The sequence below is a fragment of the Trichosurus vulpecula genome, chromosome 7 (assembly GCF_011100635.1).
Source record: "Trichosurus vulpecula isolate mTriVul1 chromosome 7, mTriVul1.pri, whole genome shotgun sequence".
Classification (NCBI taxonomy): domain Eukaryota; kingdom Metazoa; phylum Chordata; class Mammalia; order Diprotodontia; family Phalangeridae; genus Trichosurus; species Trichosurus vulpecula.
The window spans coordinates 93,372,979-93,394,914 of NC_050579.1; the positions used below are offsets into that span (position 1 = coordinate 93,372,979).

At 36.2% G+C, this 21,936-nt stretch overlaps 2 protein-coding genes across 2 annotated transcripts in view; both read left to right on the forward strand.

Annotated features, from left to right (window-relative positions):
* The window catches only part of PRKN (parkin RBR E3 ubiquitin protein ligase), a 1,915,523-nt gene that overhangs the window by 1,379,640 nt on the left and 513,947 nt on the right, over positions 1-21,936 (forward strand). The window lies entirely within an intron of this gene.
* On the forward strand, positions 13,173-13,638 carry LOC118855910 (40S ribosomal protein S25). Its single transcript, XM_036765950.1, has one exon. It carries the CDS (start codon positions 13,173-13,175, stop codon positions 13,545-13,547), a length of 375 nt encoding a protein of 124 aa, XP_036621845.1. The 3' UTR covers positions 13,548-13,638.

Sequence of the window (21,936 nt, forward strand, 5' to 3'; positions counted from 1 at the left end):
GAAGTTTAAAAATTGTTATGGTTAAAGTTTTGTTTTTTGTTTCTATTCTTTTTTTCCATGCAATAGTAACTTTTGGAGATGAAACTTAAGCACATTTTCTTTTTTATCCTTAGTGGAAGTAAAAAGTAATTAATCTATGCCTTCCATATACATAAATATGTATAGATGTGTATATGTTTACATATGAATGCATATATGTATTTATATATGTGTGTATATGCATGTATACATGTGTGTATACATGTATATATGCACATAAGCATGTATATATTCATATATGTACACATATACATATATGTGTATATATATATTCACTCAGGGACAATTATTAACTACTTAGTTTTCTCTTAACCAAACTAAGTAAGACCCATCTTCTCTAAAACCCTTTACTCTCCTGAGTCCCCTTTAAGTCTTTAATCACTTTAATTACTTTTTCCAGCATGGAAGGAGAGCTTTTATTGGTGACCTTCTTTGTCCTAATTATTAATGCTTTCTGGGGATGATAAAAGTTTGATATCTTAAGGTTTCTGCCAGATGCCACTGAAGCTTTTTCTTCCCTCAATAGGTTTTCCATAATAAAAAATATTTGTTGAACTGATTCTTAGGCCAGTGCTGCCACATAGTACCTGATATTTATAGCACAGGCCTAATGAATAGCTCAGACATTCCATGTCAAATCAAAAAGCATTTATTAATTATTAATTACCTACCATGTGCTTGGCATCATGCTAAGTTTTGGCATTTAGTACAATGTGTATAATGTTACAGGTACATATAATTCTGAGATGCTCCAGTAGAAGTTATTATTCCATTCTATGCCTTTATTTCCCTATCTACAAATTCAGAAATAATTATAAATAACTAAATAAAATTAATTCTGGTATTATGTGTCTTATTTTTAAATAGACCTGTGGTTGCATTGGTATAGGAAAATACCAATGAGGTAACTCCCTCTACCAAGGCACCTGTTCTGTACTTGATAATCTTAGACTGTTGCCTTGGGTACTCAGAAGTTAAGTCATATGCCCTGCATCACTTAGCTATTATGTGCCTGGGGGAGGGCTTGAAACTAGATGTTCTTGACTCAAGATTTTTCCCTTTGTATGCTATTCCATACTGCCACTTTTATTTGTCATTGATAAATACTGCATAGAAAAGAAAGGAGATTGGTTTTAACATAACAGGAAAATTTATAAATACTAAATGTTTTATATTAAAACTAAATTGGATTGATTTTTGTGAATTTTATTCTCCTAATGGTATGTCCCAGGCTTATTCTCATCCCTATTCTGTTGATACAATAAAACTTTTATTCCTGTTTTATTCCTGATTTATTCATTTTCCTCAATTCTTCTAAAAATCTCTGTAATTATATATCCAGCACTAATCTCTCTCCTGACCTCTAGCCCCAGATCACCAACTTTCCTGTCACAGTTCCATATGAATGTCCTGTCATTATCTCAAACACAATGTCTAAAACAGAACTCGTTGGATTTCCCTAAAAATCTATCCCTCCTCCAAATTTCCCTATTTTTATTGAGAACCCCACTATCTTTCAGGTTACCTTGACCCACAGTCACAGAATCATTCTCGACTTTTCACTATTCCTCACCCCCACATCCAACTATTTGACAAGTCTTGTAGATTCTATTCTATCAAATCTCACACATCCATCCTCTTTTCTGTACCCATATATCTTCTACTTTTGTTCAGGCCTTTATCATCTTTGACCTAGACCAGGGGTAGAGAACCTACAGCCTGAGCGCAAGTTTCATTCCCTTTTATTAAGGGGATTTGTTCTGTGAAGTTTAGATTCAGTCAAAGGGCAGCACTTGAGGACCTAGAGGGCCACAAGTGACCTTGAGGCCACAGGTTCCCCACCCCTCATAGCATTTTGTGTTCTCCATGATCTGTCTCCCAGGGCAGCTTGGTGATGGTGCAGTGGATAGAGCACTGGGCTGGAAGTCAGAAAGACCTGTGTTCAAATACAGTCTCAGATACTCACTAGCTGGGTGACCCTGGGCAAGTCACTTAACTCTGTTTGCCTCAGTTTCCTCATGTGTCAAATGAGCTGGAGAAGGAAATGACAAACCACTGTAATGTTTTGTGAAGAAAACCCCAAATGGGGTCACAAAGAGTCAGACATGATGGAAATGACTCAAAGAAAATATCTGTCTCCCACCTATCATTCTAGTATTATTATAACTGCAGATAATATAAAGTACTTGGGAATCTACCTACCAAGACAAACACAGCAACTATATATAAACATGTATCTATACCATACATAGAATATTGACTCTTTTGTGATTTCTCTTTCCTGTTTACCTTTTTATGCTTCTCTTGAGTCTTGTATTTGAAAGTCAAATTTTCTGTCCAGCTCTATCTTTTCATCAGAAATGCTTGAAAGTCCTCTATTTCATTAAACATCCATTTTTCTCCCTGAAGGATTCAGTATTGCTGGGTAGGTGGTTCTTGGTTATAATCCTAGATACTTTTGCTCTCTGGAACAGGGCTTCTTAATTTTTTTCCACTCACAACCCACTTTTCCCTTTCAGCAGCATTCACTGGGGTTGCATGGCCTGGGGGCATGCACAGTGCAAAGCGCCCATGCTTTTTGGTCAGAACCAAGGCTGCAATGAAGTTGTGCAATGAAACATGGGAAAATGCTGTCAGAAGCACCTTAGATTCATTGTGTTTGATTTTAATTAACTTTGGGTCACTGTGTGTTCAGAAACCTTTTATTGTTGCCAAATGGGGTTGTGACCCACAGTTTAAGAAGTGCTGCTCTAGAATATCACACCCCAAGCCCTCAGTCCTTCAGTGTAGAAGCTACTAAATCTTTTGTTATCCTGACTGTAGTTCTACAATATTTGAATTGTTTCTTTCTGGCTGTTTGCAATATTTTCCTGAGCATTTCATTTTGGAATCTTTCAAGAGGTGGTCAGTGAATTCTTTCAATTTCTATTTTACCCTCTGGTTCTAGGATATCAGGACAGTTTTCCTTGATAATTTAATGTGTAGGCTATTTTATTTTTTGATCATGGTTTTCAGGTAGTCCAGTAATTTTTAAATTCTTTCTCTTGGATCTGTTTTCCAGGTCAATTGTTTTTCCAATGAGATATTTCACATTTTCTTCTATTTTTTTTCCTCTTTTGATTTTCTCATATTGTCTTGATGGATCATGGAGTCATTAGCTACCACTTGCCTAATTCTAATTTTTAAGGAATTATTTTCTTCAGTGAACTTTTGTACCTCCTTTTCCATTTGGCTAATTCTGCTTTTAAGGTGCTATATTCTGCAGTATTTTTGTGCCTCCTTTACCCAGCTGTTGACTTTTATTTCCATGACTTTCTTGCATCACTCTCATTTCTTTTCCCAATTTTTCCTCTGCCTCTCTTATTTGATTTTTAAAATCCTTTTTGAGCTCTTCCAGGAATTCTTTTGGGGCCTGAGACTAATTCATATTTTTTTTGAGGCTTTGCATGTAACTGCTTTGATTTCATTGTCTTCTGAGTTAGTGTTTTGATCTTCCCAGTACCCATAGTAAGTTTCTTTCAAGTTCTTTTGTTGTTGTTGCTTTCATTTTCCAGTCTACCTCTTGACTTGTAACTCTATGTTAAAGTTAGACTTTGCTCCCAGGGTGGAGGGGGCACTGTCCCAAACTTCAATTTTTGTGTGCTGTTGTTTTCAGAGCTAGTTCTGGGGGTCTGTAAGTTTTCGGTTCTTCCACAGTGGCATGATCTAAGGAGAGGTGTGCTCCCTGCTCTCCTGGCCTGTATTCTGGTTCTGTGAGCACTCTTTTCCACCCTGGAACTGTGACCAGGGTCTCCGCACTTGGTTTTGCTCTGCTTCTCCCTGGGTCTGCAACCTAGAACTGTGTATGGGCAATGCACACGAGTCCTGCTTCCAGTGCTGGCAAAGGGTCCCCTGTAATCTCCTTCTGACCATTTGTGTCTGACTCCTTTCCCAGCTATGGGCTGAGAGCTCTGGAAGCTGCCACCACTGATTCAGTCACCCCCAAGGCCTGCTGCTGGACTGTGCACCAGTCTCACCCCAGTGAAAAAGAACTTTCCTGCCAACCTTCTAAATTGTCTTGGGCTGGAAAATTGTTTCACCCTGTCCTTTTGTTGGTTCTGCCTCTCCAGAATTCATTTTGGGGTCATATTTTTAAGTTGTTTGGAGAGGAATTTGGAGGAGCCCAGCCAAGTACCTGCCTTTAGTGTGCCATCTTGGCTCCCCCCCACCCCCCCGCCCCAACCACTCCTGCCATTTTCAAGATTTGGAACAAATTCCCTTGGGTTTAGTGAGGAGAAGTAGGCAGCTCTCTTGACCTGCAGGCATTTGTCTCTCATGTCCTGTTTTTCTTGACTATCCGGAAAGGTGCTTCCAAAATGCTATTACATATGCATGTAGTATGCCCTTATTCATGCAAAGAGTGGAGGAAATGGGGAAGCTGAATAGATAACTAATAATAATAGTTAGCTATAAGTAATTAAACCCTGGGAAATTGGTACTTGTATTATCTCTTCTACCATTACCACCCCCTCACAGATGAGAAAAGTGAGGCAAAATGAGTAGCCCAAGCTAATAGGTATCCAAGCCTGGATTAATAGTTCTGAATTCAGGGGACCTAGGTTCATGTACTGCTATTGCTACTTGATACTTATGTTATTGAGAAAATCATTTAACTTTTGTGTAACTCACTTTATTCATATATAAAATAACTTAGCTTGAATAGACTTCTAAGGCCTCCTCCAGTTCTAAATCTATACTGCCTTTGACCCTTACTTGTTGTATGATTCTGGGCAAGTCACTTAACTTGAGTTTCCTTATCAGTAAAATGGGGGAATAATATCTATAGGACCTACTTCAGAGGTTGCTGTGAGGATAAAATGAAATGCATATAAAGTGCTTATAAAATGTATACCAAAAAGTCTTAAAACCCATATTCATTTCAATTATTTTGCTGGCTCTTCCCACCTGCATCTTAATTGTCCTTGTTCCCATGAAATTATTAATGTCATTTTCTCTAACCTCAACCCGCCTTTGAAATGCCTTTTCCTCTCTTCTCTACCTCCTCAATAGCTACTAAACCATTGTCTGCTTTGCTACCTCTCGTAATATGAAGTATACTCCTTGAACCCAGAGGGTATTTAAGTAATATAAATGATTAAGAGATTAAATTGCTAATGCTTACTTCTTATAAAATGACTTAATTGTTATTTACCAGGCATTATATGCCAAGAAAAACTCTCCAGTTTGATTTTTTAATGTTTTTCTTCAAGGATATTTGAACCTTGTATTACATTACAAAGTACATCTCACCAACTGAGGCACAGGAGTAAAGTGGTGATTTTTTTCCTACTTCTATAAAGGATATTCTTAGGAGGGAATGTATCAACTCTCAAGTCTTTTCTAATTCATTTCTAAAAATTAATTACATCAGTAGATGTTGGATTGTATTTAAACACAGGGAAATTATAGGAATGAAAATGGAGTTATTTTTCTTCCATCTTTGATATGTATCAAAACCAGAAAATAAAGAGAATATCACTTTTTAAAAACATCTTGGATTAAGCCACCCCCAGTCTGAATTACTACAAATAGTTAATGCTCCATAATGGTACAAGTGTTCTTTCCTATCAATGAGTAACTATTTAATTTATTCCCTCATCAGGAAATCCTGTAATACCTTTTGTAAAGCTAAAATTGAAACTTTGAAATAGAAAATCGTTTGGGAAATACTCCTATAGTTTGGAGGTCAAATATTGCTTCTATACCAATATTTTCTGATCAGACATGGCAAATGGCCTTGAATAGGTCATTTCTACTCCTTATTTCGCTGTTCCTTCATATGTAAAATGAGAATGCTGAACCTATCAGATCTCTATTGACTTCAGAATCATATTTAACTTGAGCTACTTCATCAAAGGTGATAAAAAATGACCTATTATATATATGATATATATATATATGTGTATGTGTGTGTATATATCTATATATGTGTATATATGTATGTGTATGTATATATGTGTGTGTATATATCTATATATGTGTATATATGTGTGTATGTATATGTATGTGTGTATATATCTATATATGTGTATGTGTGTGTGTATATATATATGTATGTGTGTGTATATATGTGTATATATGTGTGTATGTATATATATGTATGTGTGTGTGTGTGTGTGTGTGTGTGTGTATATATATATATATATATATATATATATATATATATATATATATATATAATGTTCTTCCTCTCCTCAAAGCAAGGAGTACACTTCCTCTAGCCTTACTTTATAATGAGAGGGCCAAATAGATTTCTCCCCATCCTCATCTAAAAGAATTGGTGAAATATTAAAATTGCAATTGTAACTTAAAAACTTGTGAAACTATATTAATGGTCACGGCTGCTGAGATCTGTGTCCCTGTGAAACCACCAGCCCATCTTATTTCAGATTTAGAATTTCATTGAAGTCTTTATGTTATCCTTAATGAGTAAGGATGCAAATCAGAATTGAAAAGTGAAGAATTGGCTTTTAAATTTCACATGGTATTTTCCAGTAATCTGTAACAGTCTTCTCAAAGTAGGAAAATGGAAGAAAATCTGAATTACTGTGATATATTCATGTCTTTGCTTCAGGTGACTCCATTTCATGTGTAAACGCATAAGCACAAACAGATATCTTTAGGTTTAAAATACTTTGTGGGTAGAGTTTTCATATCCCTCAGACATAGTCATAACCCTGGAGAATACAGGGATTTATATAAATCACATACTCTTGTGATTCAATACTCTTGAACTTTTCCCCAGTTCTTAAAATCTAAATGTAAATGTACATGAAGCAGAGTGATCTGCGTCATAAGATCTCAGTAGAATAGCTATAGTGGTTTGTGAATTTCACACTTTTTGTTCTCTTTCATGAAGTGAGTTTATAAGGAGAGGAGAAAATGTGTACATTTTCCTTTACACGTGGGAATAAAGTTTATGCATGGTCTCAATACCAATCATAGTTCATGTTTCTGTTTCATTTTGGATTTTAGTTTTTCATTACATGTGAATTACCCCTGTGCATTGTAAAATTTTCATTGAGGTTTTCTAACTGCTTTTCTTGACAAAGATGAAAAACTTTCTCTTCATTAGAATTGTATTTCTCTATGTAAAATAGGACTATTATCTTTAATATTTCATTCAATTAGTAATTTATTCTCTCTGGGAACATTTTCTCTAAAATATGAGAACTAAATTATAGCAATGCTTTTCCCCAGTAGTCAAATTGACCTGTTATAACTATGTTTTTAAAAATAAATGCAGAGAAGATTTGGGAAGCAATCCTTTCATCTTTCCAAGGTTGAGGAAGAAGCTAACTACCTCTATGACTGTACAACTAGAGAACTTGATAAGCAATCATCTTATTTCTCTTGCCATCTTTGACCTTAGAGTTTTTCTTACAATGACCATGATTTTCCTTTTAGACATCTTCAGCAGGTGTCAGAGTTGAGGAGGCTAAACATATATACTAGGGTGCCAGCACTTAAATTAATGAAAATGTGCCTGAAAGCACCATTAGGGTAGATTGAATTAATAAACTTCAAGAATGCTTTAAGATTTCTTTGGTTGTTTATACATATAATTGAGTATAGATTTATAATGGCAAAGATTCTCCTAATGAAGAACAATTTGCATAAAGATATAAGTATATTTAAAATCAGTAAGCCTCAAAGACTTAAAGGGATTGCTTGAAAAAGATTCTTATTCCAGGGAAATAGGATATTGTCTTCTTTCTCTCATCCCATCTTTCTTTCTCCTCTCTTTTTTCTCCTCTTCCCTACCCTCTCCCACTGTCTCTTATCTCTGTCTCTCAATTTTTGTTTCTTTCTATGTCTGTCTTTCTTTCTCCCCTGTATCCTCTCCATATTTCCTTCCTTGCTCATTCTCTTTGTCTTCTGTCTCTATCTCTCCTGCCCCCTTCCCCTTGCCCCATCTTCCCTTCATTGATGTGATTCTTTGTCCTCTGCATGGTTCAGTTCTTCCCAGAGTTACTTTGTTTACTAACACCATTGAATAGCATTTGGATCTTCCAAAGACTAAACCCCATTAATTCCATGTTGCACATTTGCCTAGTTCTTTTCTGAGAATAATTGTAAATATAGAAACATACCAACCTTTGGAAAATCATTAACTCTCCTAAACTGAAGAGCAGTATCCCCATTCCTTACTTCTTTACATGAATTGAACTCAAGAACCAGATTCAGTAAGTTAAGTTGATAAGGATGGCCAAGGCAAGATGGTCTTAATTAGCTCAATTAGCTTTCTCTACTTTTTTTCTATCTTCATCATTTCACCTTGATAAAACTAAAAATAAATGTATTTTTGCACCCCAGAATTAATTCTGGGGTATCAGACTTGTTTTAAGAAAGTAGTTATACATGCTTGTTTTCCTGGATGATAAAATTAGCTTTGCTTCAGTTGCATTAAGTGATGCCATGGGCATCAGTCTCCCTCTCATGCCTAAATCTTTGCATGTGCCTTTCATAGATGAGCATGTATATATTTGTGGGTCAGAGATACTGAGACACAAACAGATAGCCGCAGAAAGAAGCAGAGATTTAAGAAAATAAGGGGGAGGGAAAGGTAGAGTGTGTGTGGAAGCTATACAATATCATATATGATTTATTATGCCCACTATTTTTATTCGATTTCGTTTTGAAGAATTAGTAGTAATTTGATGAGATGACTTTAACCTATATGTAGAGAGAGAAATCAGCCTTAAGGGTGTCTCCTTTTGAACCACTGAAGTAGTGGGCAGATTTTTGTGATGTCTCCTTCATCCACTTTGGACATTGCTAGGCTACCAACTTCTGAAAGATGATTCCAGAGTGTTTCTGCTACAGAAACTTGAACTAAAAAAATGTAGTCCCCCACTCCCCACAGCCCAGTCCTTCATTCTATAGTCAGGCCTAACTCCAGCTGGAGGGCAGAGTACTGGTGGAAAAAGCCCTAAAAGGCCCCTCTCTCCTCTCCTCATGGAGGGTATATAGTTCCAGTTTTTATTGTGGGTAAATATCACACTGTGGCCCACTGTGTATAGCCCTTTGTGAAGATGAAGCAATTCAACATGAAGACCAAGGGACAGCCAACTCAAGACAGCCCCTGCTGTTACTTGTTCCACATTCAAAAAACATCGCCTTCCCAAGATTAGAATTCTTATTATGGTGGAATGGCAACTTTTGTTTTCGGCTTTCACTATTAAAAAAAAACTAATAATAATTCTTTCATTCACTTAGCTCCACCTGCTGTGACCTAAGGAAAGTCTAAATGGCTTTGCCTTGCCCTTATTGTCCCCAGTTTCTCAGCTTATCCCCAAGAAGGTGCAAAATTCTGTCACAACACAAGCATCCAGAATTTAATAATCAGCCCAACCTACATAGCTCAGGATGTCACAGGCAATGCCTTACAAATACCTTTCTTTCCTTAAAATACTTACCATTATGGGAAAGGTTGACTATTGGACTGTATTCCTCAAAAATAAAGGATACCTAATTCTCACTTCCTCTCCCCCCTGAAACCTTTTCCTTGAAACCTAAAAACAAAGCAAAACATAAAAGTGATTCACTTTTCAATGTCATTTTCTTTGGGGCAGTGATTTTTCTTTCTTCTTCCTTTTGAAAAAAGATCCCTCTGTACTAAGAAAATTACATTAATGGGTGATAAATATCAGCGAATGGAAGAAAATCTTTGTGTTGTTGTTGTTGAGACAAAAGAGAACTAGCTTTCTCTACACTCAGTTTCAGGTAATTTTATGTATGAAGTGTTTGCAATTCTTGTAGAAAATAACTGTGTCTTTCAGTGATTCTGACATGGTGATAAAATCCATAGGGTAGAGATAGAGCCTTCGATGACCCATGGTCTAATGTTGGCATGTCAAGCCACTTAAGACAAACAGAGAAGGGAGGAGATAGATTTAGACCTCCAGCTCCTTTTGATATGGGCTAGAAATGATGCTTCCACCGAACATAACACAAGAAAGCTCAAAGCCCTGTGACCCTGCAACCTTTCTTTCTTTCTAGTCAATCATATTCACTATTAATTGATCAATAATTATCGATTAATATATGTTTGTGTTCATTTAGCTTTTGCAGCCATTCTGCTCATACTGTTTACCAAAAGCAGACCCCTTCCTCATGAATACCCTAGGCTCTCTTATTTATAAAAGCCAGTGTCGAATAACTCTATGTAATGCCCAGAAGAGAAGGGTCAAGAGCTACAGCAACCAAGGACCCCATAAGCACTCCCTCCTCGTTTCCTCTGTAGAGAATGTAGTTCTCAGCAGCAACAGCTAGAAAAAATTCATTAATTTAGCCTGGACTGAACAACTAAGGTTTGGGGCTCTCCCTTCTCCTTGCCTTATTGTTTTCCAAAATAAGAAAATAGGTCTTCAATTTGGGGTAAATTAAGGCTGGCCCAGCCTCACTAGTGGCTTTGTATGCTGAGTGGCCATTTGCCATTTCCCAGACCACTGTGATTTTCTCCCTGCCTATTTTCCCTGGCTGCATAAAGAGAACATTGTGTGTCTCTGAAGCTCTGGCTCAGTCTCTACACTTTTTTTTGGTGGGGGAAAAGAATGTTCAATCCATTCCTAACCTAGCAACAGTTGGTAAAAATGATGTCATATCCATGGTACCAGCAGGACAAAAGAAGACTGATTTTCATACAAATTTTACCCACATCACTATTTTTCTTTGGGTGAGGGGAGAGATCTAAAGTTGTAAAGCTTCATTCTGAATATGCTATAAGTCTGGATTTTGTTTTCCCACTTGGGGAAAAATCAAAAGCTAAGCACTGTGATTCCTGCTACATAGAAGTATGAAATGTGATAATTCCCTTTCTTACATTTGGCCTACTTTTACTTCTAGATATTTCCTTCTCCCCTTTTGCTGATCATCTCAACTTTCTCTGTGTATTACATTTTGATGCATTATAATAATTTTTAAGTCTAAATATTTGAATCTTCTAACAGTAGATTTATTTAAATTGATTATCTGACTTCCACTAATTTCATGAATTTTGGTTTAATGGGGAAGGGGGGAGGAAGGAGGATAAATGCACTGGTTTTGGTCCTAGAAGACCTGGATATGAACTTTGTTCTGGCACTTAAGCTGTATGACCTTGGACAAGTCACCTAACTTCTTTTAGTCTCAGTTCATTATTTCTAAAATGGAAATGATAACAATATACCCATTACCCACCTCACAGTGGTTTATTGGTAGGAAAATACTTCCAAACCATAAAGTGTTGTATAAATGCAGTCATAATGATGATGATGAAGATGATGATTCAAATGCAAAAGTGCCATCAAGTCAGGAATTTCAGGAACCTTTTCTTTCTGAGGGGGGAAGGTGAGGCAATCAGGGTTAAGTGACTTGTCCAAGGTCACATAGCTAGTAAGTGTCAAGTTCAAAGTCAGGAACGTTTTCTTGTCCTTAAATGTCATACATTTTCTTACATGCCTTCTTCTGCTTAAGTTTCCAGGTAGAAATTTCATTTTCATCCACATAGTTTGGTGATGCCAGCATTTCTTAACTGAAGATTTTAGGAGAGATCTTAGAAACTTTTGTTACGCTGTCATATGGAGCTAAATTATATTACTTTAAAAATCCTTAAAACTTTATATAAAATGAGTTGTAAAGTAAGGCATTAGCCTGGTTTATATCATCTCTAAAAGGGGGATAATAGTGTTCACATACCAACCTTATAGATTTGAGGTGAGTAAAGTCCCACTGGAGCTCTTCGGAGTTAGAAAAGTCTTAAAAGCTCTCAGTAGAGGTGTGCAATTTTTAAAAAATATCCTTATTGTTTCTGTTAAAAGAAAAAAAAACAGCATTTCACATAACAAATGATTACATCGCCTCCTATTTGATTTTGAAGCTTACCAATGTAAGGCTAACTCACTTGGATGAGAAATCAAAAGTTCATTTTTCATCTTGAATAGAAATGATAGCAAATCTCAACAATGCCAGTGGACATCTCAGTTAAAACTGAGTCAAAGGCTAACCTTTTGCTTCATGATGATATATGATTGCCTAGCTATTGGCTAAATGTGACCACACTGTGCTTTTTTAGTTTGCTTACTTTTTATGTATTTTAATCTGTGACTAGATTTTTCCTGGAGAGGACCAAAAAAAGAACATTGAGCTATCCTAACATTATTATGGGCAACAACATTCAGGGGCATTTCTGAAATGGCAGGGTTTGTTTCTCCTCATTGTATTACATATTTGGCGGCACAGCTGTTGGAGTTGAACATGTGCTATACATGAGCTCTGACAAGGCCTTTGTACCTAGTTGTAAAATCAAGATGTCTTGACTCTTTCAGGCACATTATTATGTGGCCAGAAACTCAAAATAATGTGAAGGATAACAAAAATGAGTGCCTTTGCTTGTACCACAGGTGGGAAGGAAATGTTTGACTATCAATTCACAGCACAATTATTAATCTTCTGCAAAGCTTTGTGCTAGGATGCTGTAGGCTGTGAAGTTTGGATTCAGTCAAAAGGCTGCATTCTAGGTCCTCAAGTGCAGAGGCACACATTTTTGTTAACAGATTTTGGAAAAGTTTCTTAACTTTTCTGCTTTGCTTCTACATCTATAAAATGAAGTTGAACTAAACGATTTCTCCAAGATGCCTTCCAAATCTAAATTTGGTCCTCAGTATACCATGCAGCATAGTTGGTGGTACAAAATGATTGTGTTGTAAGGACTGAGTCTTCTTAGTAACTGGCTTCTTACAACTTCTTAAGAAATAGACACACATAAGCTTTCCATGACTTGAATTTTACATATTAATTCGTCTCAATCCCTTATAACTTACCATTGACTGTCATTTTTTTTTCCCCTTGTAATGCCAGAGTTCTAAGAAAGCCAAAAGGGTAGGGCTAGGATAAATGGGATAACCCTTGGAGAAAAGGAGGCAAACCTGAGAGTAACAAAATCGAAGTTCAGAAGGAAAGCTGAAGAGTGAACCTTGATAGTCAGGTTAAGAGGAACAAAGTTGCCTCCAGTAGCTTAGAGTTGGATGACAATACATACAGAAAATTTGTATTGCCTCCTTCCATTCATATCTTTTTGTCACTCTCGTAGAAAAAAAAGTTTCACATTAGAAATGCCGCCCAAGGACGATAAGAAGAAGAAAGATGCCGGAAAATCGGCCAAGAAGGACAAAGATCCCGTGAACAAGTCTGGGGGCAAAGCTAAGAAGAAGAAGTGGTCCAAGGGAAAAGTTCGAGACAAGCTCAACAATCTGGTTCTGTTTGACAAAGCAACATACGACAAACTCTGCAAGGAGGTCCCCAACTATAAACTCATCACCCCTGCAGTAGTCTCAGAGAGACTGAAGATCCGGGGTTCTCTAGCCCGAGCAGCCCTCCAGGAACTGCTTAGTAAAGGTCTGATTAAGCTGGTTTCCAAACACAGAGCACAAGTGATATATACCAGGAACACCAAGGGTGGAGATGCTCCAGCTGCTGAAGATGCATAAAATGGTATGGGGAAAACTAGAACCATTTCTTGAAGCAAGGGTGAAGACAGTGTGAATGTGCCATTCTAATTCTGACTTTTTTTCTTGGCAGGTTCAAAATTTTTGTGTATATTTTCAAAAATAAACTAAAATTGGACTAAAAAAAAAAGAAGAAATAAAACTGTGAAAGACTTAAGACATGTTATAACTTTTCTTAGTTTAATATCTATATTTTACTGATGAAGAGAAAACATTTTCTAGATGGAATTTTAGAATATAAGGAACATAAATTTTGGGAGGAAGGATACTAGCAGCTCACAAAGGGGATGGAATCAAGCATTGTTTGAGTTGTGTCTTGAAAGAAACAAGGGGATACATTCCAGACTTGGAGGATAGCCAGTACATGCGGACAGAGATTAGAACAAATGGAGGGATAGAAATATAAAGAGGTAGATTTCATCTGAGTACACAGGAGAACTTTCAAACAGAAAGCTGTCCAAAAATGAAAAATACAGCTCTATGTGCTAGTTTTTGTCTTGTATCTCTACGTCCTTGCATGACACCTTACAGCTAACAGGTCCAAAAATAACTGTGTGTTTGAAGAATTTGCTTCCTCTCATTGCAACTTTTAAAAAAAATGATCAAATGACCATATGCCATAGATGCTATGAAAAGGATTCCTTCACTGATAAAGACATTGGCCCAAATCATTGGCATCGAATTTAGATAGAAACAAATTCCCCTAGGCATCGTACTGACTTAAGAAAAACAGAAATTAATATGATCTATATTGTATTTTTATTCATTTTGTTAAACATTATTAATTTTACATTTTAATATGGTTTAGTTGCATTTGCTGACCACTCACCAGGATTTTGACATCTGTGACCTAGATGAGCTCTAAAAGTCCCATCTAATGATAAATTACTTTTCTCTACATTAACCAAAGTTTCCAGTAGCAAGCCAGTGTTTAAACTGGAATTCAAAATTTGGATATCCACAATCACAATTCACAAATCCACAGTCACAGTCACTATCTACAAAGATAGGTATAGAGGTAGGTAGATAGATATAGATAGATACATATATACATATATGTATTCACATATGTGCATATATACAAAGATATTTGAAACAGCCTGTTTTTATATTAAAATTGGCATCACACTCCTATTTCATCATTTTATATGTAAAAATAAGGACAGAAAGAGACATGAGAACAGTGTGAAATTTTAACACTTTTCATTTAGGCCAATCCAAAATTCTTTGTTGATCTTTTAAATCATAAAGAAAAAGGTAAAGAATTAGGACCTTAAGGTACTGGTTAGTCCAGCTTTCTACCTAATGATACTATGCCCTCTAAAACACCCCTGATTCAACCTGTCTAACCTACTTTTACCATGTGTATTTAATATCTGATTGAACCTCAGCAAACTGACTACTAACTTATCTACTCATTTGACCTGTCTCCTTTCTTAAATCCTTAAGATTTCTCCATTTATAACTAAGCCAATTGCCAATTCGTTTTTATTGCTTGTTTTCTAAACATCTGTACTTCCACATTCCTATGAAGTGTGTGGGATACAAAGAATATGTGCGTGTTTGGGTGTATCACTATGTTTATGTCTGTATATATGTGCGTATATACATACATATATATATAACACACACATATATATATGTTTTATATATACATATGTATATATAAAGATCAGTTTCCATAAGTTCACCTTAGAAGAAAATTGTGACATACTCCTGCTTAGTGATTTAATTAGTTTCATGTGAAGGAATCAGATGTAATTTGTTTGTTCTTTTTAAAGAGTTGTGTACATTATCTTTATTCTGCCTCCTCTTGTGGCTTATTTTAGAACAGTTCCTCCAAACCTAAGAGGTCATCTAATCCAATCTCTCATTTTACAGATGGGGAAACTGAGGCCCAAGAAAGTTAAGTCACTTGCCCAACTTCATTTAGGTAAAAAATAACAGGCAGGATTTGAACCTAAGTCTTCTAACTCTAGAGACAGTGTTTTTTCCTCTGTACCACTCTGACCTCTACCAGCAGGTAGAAACAATAACATAATTGTTTAATTTTATTATTTTATTTTATCATTCTTTATACAATAAAAAATTATTTGTATTGGGATTCTTATTTTATTCAGATTCTGATCTTAGCGGTACTACATACCAGCTATGTGACCTTGAGTAAGTCACACTCTGTGGGCTGCAGTTTCTTCATCTTTAAAGTGAGAAGATTAGATTAGCTGATGTCTTCTTCCACAGTTCTTTAGTTACACCTCTTTTGGGGAGGCAGCACCCCAAACAGAGATTATTTGGTTTTGTGACTTCATAGAGCTTTCATTTTAAGTAAGACAGGAAGGGCTTTAAACAGGGGACAAGAGGAAGCTTCCTAAATCTTCTCAATAGAACCATCTTAACCTTAGGGCTAATTGTATTGGGCTGGAAATTAAGAGATCTGGGTTCTAGTCCTGGTTTTACCAATAATTTCATTTGTAACCATGAGTAAATCACTGCTTTTCTCTTATTTGTAAAATGAGGAGGCTCCTCCTTTCAGCTTTCCTTGTGCAAATCATTTAATCTCTTTGAGCCTCATTTCCGTATCTTTAAAATGGGGATATAGATTTTGCTCTTCATAAATGATAAGGTGGTGGTGAAGAATAAAAGTTAATGTGTAGAAAACATTTTGAAAATGTACTATTTTTTTTTAGACTTGTGATTTCATTAGTATAAGGAACTTGAGTGAGGAAACTCCCTTTACAAATTCTGGTTGATAGCTTATGTTTTTCTTATAGAGTCAAGCGTCTGCCTGAGGCAATGAGACTTTAAGTGATTAGCCCAGGGTGACATAAACAGGGTCTGAGGGGACCTCTAACACAGGTTCCTCCAGGCCAGAGTCAGGAAAAGAGACAGCATTTCTCCCTTTTTGCCCTGTATCAGTCCAGCAAGATCTGCATCTTCTTCCTATTTTAGTCTCTTTCACATCTCTTCCTTCCTTCCTTTCCACTGCCACTATTCTGTGCTGTTCACTCATCCCCTCATCTCTGGACTATTGTGCCAATTCCCCAGCTTGCCTCCCCAGGCAGATGATAAGTTTTTCAAAGCTAAGGCAAAACTATTGGTCAACAGTTAATAGCTGAGACTGTCTCCTTCTGGACTCGCTTAACCATTACTCCTGGCAGCTTTCCATCACTCCCTTCTTATTTCAACAGGCAAAGTGGTGATCACACAGTGTCCTGGCCAAGTGTGGGACTTATTAAACCCCCAATAACTTTTGACCTGAAGCATCTGTATCAGTTTTCATCTATTTCATTACTGCTCTGCCTCAAGGAGAGTAATCTCATCTTCCAATTCTTCGTACTTCCTGACCCCTCATGTCCCTTACTAAAACTTCTACACACAAGTTACTCAATAAATACTTTTTTAAGTAACTCTCCCTACTCCCAACCATACTACATACAGCTGTCAGAATCATCTCCTAATTGTACTGTTTTCATCATGTCACTCCCCTGCTTATGAACTCTCCAGTGGTTCCCTATTGTCTGTTCATCAAAGTTAAATTCTTTCGCTTAGTAATCACTGTCCTCCTTAGCTCACCCCCAGACGTCTTCATGCCGGTCTGCCTTTTGCCTTTCTTATGGTTTCATGGAAGAGGCATGAAAGTTTGGATCGCGGGCTCATACCCTGCCTTTGCTTCTTATTGCCTCTATCACCTGCCACCAATCACTACTTTGGATCTCAGTTTATTCATCTGTATAATAAGCAATTGGACTAGGTGCCCTTTCAGGTCTCTGTAGTATTCAGGCTATTATTTTATGGCTTGTCAAGCCCTGTTGGCTAGCACTGCCATTTCCCTTCTCTTCTGAGCCATCTTCAAGGTTTCCTTTATCTGGGAAGCCCTCTGTGATTTAATTAATGCACTTTTATCATAGCTTCACTCTGCAGCCTGTCTATAATTCCATTTGTGCTATAGTCTTGTACCTATTATTTTGCATTACCATGTTGTGCCCTATTGATGCAGAATGAATTCTTAATACCCTGAAATCCACAGAGTTGTGTTTTTTTAAACATGAACTATTTCCTAGCCATGCCTCCACCTACCATCCTGTACTTCCTATACTAAAGCTGACTTTCTTTTAACTCTAGTGTAGAGTTTATTACCTTACATTATCAAACATTACATTACATTACTTTACATTATCAAACATTATGTTACATTACTTTACATTATCAAACTCTCAATGTCCCGGGTAAAACTGTTTATCCTGTTTCCAAACCTATTTATCCTCCCATGTCTTCATTTCTCTTGATAGAAACACTACCCTATCAGAAATCCAAGTTCAACAGAATGATTTTTCTGTTTTCACTTCTCTATTGTATTTTCACTTTTTCCTTCTTTCATCCTTTTTTCTTTCTTTTTCCCTTCCTTTCTTTCCTTCTTTTTTCCTTCCTTCCTTCCTCTTCCCTTCATCCCTCTCCCCCTCTCTCTCTTCCTTCCTTTCTTTCTTGTTTTCTTCCATAGAATGACTAATATGGAAATAAGTTTTGCATGATTTCACATGTATAACCTATATCAGATTGCTTACCATGTCAGGTAGAGGGAAGGGGCAGGCAGGAGGGATAGAATTTGGAACTCAAAAATTTTTTAAAAAATAATGAATGTTAAAAATTGTTTTTACAAGTAATAAAATATTTTAAATAAAATCAAATAATGTTTAAAAATCAAGTTTTTTTAAACTTTCAAATAAAATATATAGATAATTGAGTGAGAGGGAAAAAAAGAAATCCAGGTTCAAAACCTTGGAGTTTGAATTCTTAGATCTCTCTACCTGCCTCTTCCTTTCTAATTTAATCTCTGTCATGTTCTGTTGATTCTGTTAGCATCTCTAGCAGTAATCACTCCCTTCCTTCCCCAACAATACCACCACCTACTTTAGGTTGTCATTACTTAATACTTTTAGAATTATTGTAATCTACTATCTGATCTCCCTTTCTCCAATCTCTTCCTTCCCTAGTTGAGTATTCCCATTATTTGCAACCATGATCATGAATGAGATGAGATTACCAATAAAATGGAGGATAGCAAAATAGACCAAAAAGTGAAATGCAAAAACAGTTGTTAGAGAAACAAACTTGAAATGTAAAGATTCCTATTGAATTCAAATAAGTGACTAGAACAGAATTCATTATACTTTAGGAGAACTGAAAAATTAGAGATAGCAATCATGTTCTCAGAAAAGGCAGGAGCAAAAATAGACCTTAATTAAAGATTTCAAAAATAAAAGGCTAGAGTAGGGAAAGGCACCATAGACAAAGAAATAACATCAATACTTAATAGCAGCTAATATTTCTGTAGTGCTTATTATGTGCCAAGCACAGTGCTAAGCACTTCATAATTATTTTTATAATTATAATTATTATATTATATATATATATATATATATATAATTATTATTATCTTATTTGATGCTCACAATAACCTGGGGAGGTAGATGCTATTGTTGTCCCCATTTATAGAAGAGAAAACTGAGGTAAACAAAGGTTAAGTTACTTGTCTAGGGTCACATAGCTAGTTAAATATCTGAAGCTGCATCTGAACTCAGGGTTTCCTGACTTCCATGCCCAGCACTCTATCTACTCCATCACCCATCTGTAAAGAACTACCTAGCATCTAGGCCTTTATAAGAAAGGAAGTTGAATTTCAAGGAAAAATGAACAACAGGAGATCTCACTGTGCCCTCTTTGGAATATAGGCACATTTAACAAAATGATAACAAAAATAAGTTAAGGACATTAATAGAACTTTTGAAAAATTAGATGTATTTCTTCTACTGAATGGAAATCTGAAGGAGTATACATATATCTCAGCTTTAAATAGTACTTTTATAAAAATCTAGCATGTTCTAGGTAGGACATAAAATCCTTTGGAAGAAATGCAAAAAAAAAAAATCCAGTGTTAAATATATTCTTTACTGACCACAATGCAATTTAAATTATAATCAACGAAGAAGGTTCTTTGAAGAATGGATTTAAATTTAAAGAATAAACAATTTAATCTTAAAAAAGTATTGGATCAAAGAACAATGAAAAAAGTAAGAAAGAAGGAGGTCCAGCAATACCAGTTCTCAAGACTATAATGTAAAAGCAGTTGCCTTCAAAACATTTTGGTAATGGTTAAAAAAAAATCTATCAGTAGAAAAAAGTGTTGAAGTTTCTAACCAAACAAGGGATAGAAATGATCAGGAGAGATAAAATGGATCATTTGTATTACATAAAAGCAGAAAGTTTGTGGACTAACAAAATGAATATAGTTAAGAATAAAGCTATTTATAAAGAAGAATAAAGCCATTCTCCCATTGATAAAGGGTCATATAATATGGACAGTAGTTCTAAAAGGAAGAAATCTAAGCTCTCCGCAATCATGTGAAAAAATGCCCCAAATCTATAGTAATTAGAGAAATGTACATTAAAAAAACTCTGAAGTTGTACCTCACGCCTACCAAATTTCCAAAGGAGATAATAATGCAGTTGATGGAAGGGATATGGGAAGACAGGCACATGGATTTACTATTGGTGGAGCTTTAAACCAATCCAGCTATTCTGGAAAGCCATTTGGAACTGTACTCAAAAAGTAACCAATTCTTGAATACTTTTTGACCTGGTGTTATCATTACTAACCATTAAGCCCCTAAGAGATAAGAGAAAGAGGGAAAGGGGCCATAGGTACAATATTCATAAATATTCAGAGCAATGCTCTTTTTTTTACCAAAAAAAAGGAAACTAAAAGAGCATCCATCTATTGGGGAATGGTTGAAAAAAAATATTGTATGTGAATAATGGAATGTAATATACCGTTACATTCTTATACTAAAAGAAATGATGAGACAGATGGATTCAGAGAAACCTGGGAATACTTGAATGAATTGATATGGAGTGCCATGAGCAGAACCAGAAGAGTAATTTATGCAATGATAACAAAATTACTTCAAACAAAAAAACAAACTAAGCTTTAAGAACTCTGACCAATGCAGTGACCAATCACAACTCTAGAGGAAAATTTGATGAAGCATGCTACCTACCTCCTGACAGAGAGGTGATAGATCAGATGTGCAAAATGCTACATGCTCAGATATTGCCAATGTGTGGCTTTATTTTGCTTCACTATGCTTATTCATTACAGGGATGGTTATTTTTCTTTTTTAACTTTATAATGTAGCATAGGGACAGAAACTAGTGATAGTGATGCCAAAGATAGAAGGAAAAAAGAAAATTGTCAATCAAGTATTTTAAAAATACACAAAAGGGAACAGAAGGAAGTTACAAGGAAATGCAGCCAAGCAGTACAACTTCAAAATTAATTGTGAATTTATTATATACTTTAATAGAAGTGTTAATATCAAATATTAATAATATGATTATAATACATAAGCTACATTGTTAGGAACTTCTATATGGTCTTCTTTTTTTTTGTTATTTAAGTACCTGCTTTGTGACAGGCACAGTACTAAGCAATGGGAATACAAAGAAAGGCACATGAGAGTCCCTGCCCTCAAAGAGCTCACAGTCTAATGCAGGAGACAACACCTTAAAAGAAGATGAAAAAAGAGGGGTGAGGGTATGGAGGATCTTGTTTGTGAAACGTCTAGGAGGCCAGTGTCACTGTATTGAAGGGTACATGCTAGGAGTAAGGTATAAGAAGGCTGGAAAGGTAGGAGGGGGCCAAGTTATAAAGGGCATTGAATGCCAAACAAAGGATTTTGTATTTTATCCTGGAGGTGATAGGGAGCCACCAGAGGTTTTTGAGGGGAGCAGAGTGACATGATTGGACCTGAGCTTTAGGAAAGGCATTTTGGTGGCTGAAAATAGGATGGATTATAGTGGGGAGAAACATGAGGTAGGAAGACCCACCATCAGGGTATTGCAACAATCTGGGAGTGAGGTTATGAGAGTCCGCACTAAAAGGGTTAGCAATGTCAGAGGAGAGAAGGGGTGTATTTAAGAGGAAATCAATAGGTCTTGGCAGCAGACTGGATATGGGGGTAGAGGAGCAAGAGAAAGCAAGAAGAAGATGACAGACTGGAAGCCTCAGGGTCAGGGAAGATGCTGTTGCCCTCTACAACAATGAAGAAATTAGAAAAGGGTGAGAGTTTAGGGGGAAAGATAAAGTGTATGGTTTTGGACATGTTGAGTTTGAGATATCTATTGGACATCCAGTTTGGGATGTCTGAAAGACAATTGGAGATGCAAGATTGGTAGTCAACAGAGAGGTCAAGGCAGGATTGGTATATTTGAGAATCATCAGTGAAGAAATGGTAATTAAATCCATGGGAGATTATAAGACCACCAAGTGAAGTAGTATAGAGGAAAAAGAGAAGAGGGCCCAGGAGAGAACCCT

Coding starts and splice junctions, on each gene's coding strand:
- LOC118855910 (XM_036765950.1), top strand. CDS start 13,173: ATGCCGCCCAAGGACGATAAGAAGAAGAAAGATGCCGGAAAATCGGCC.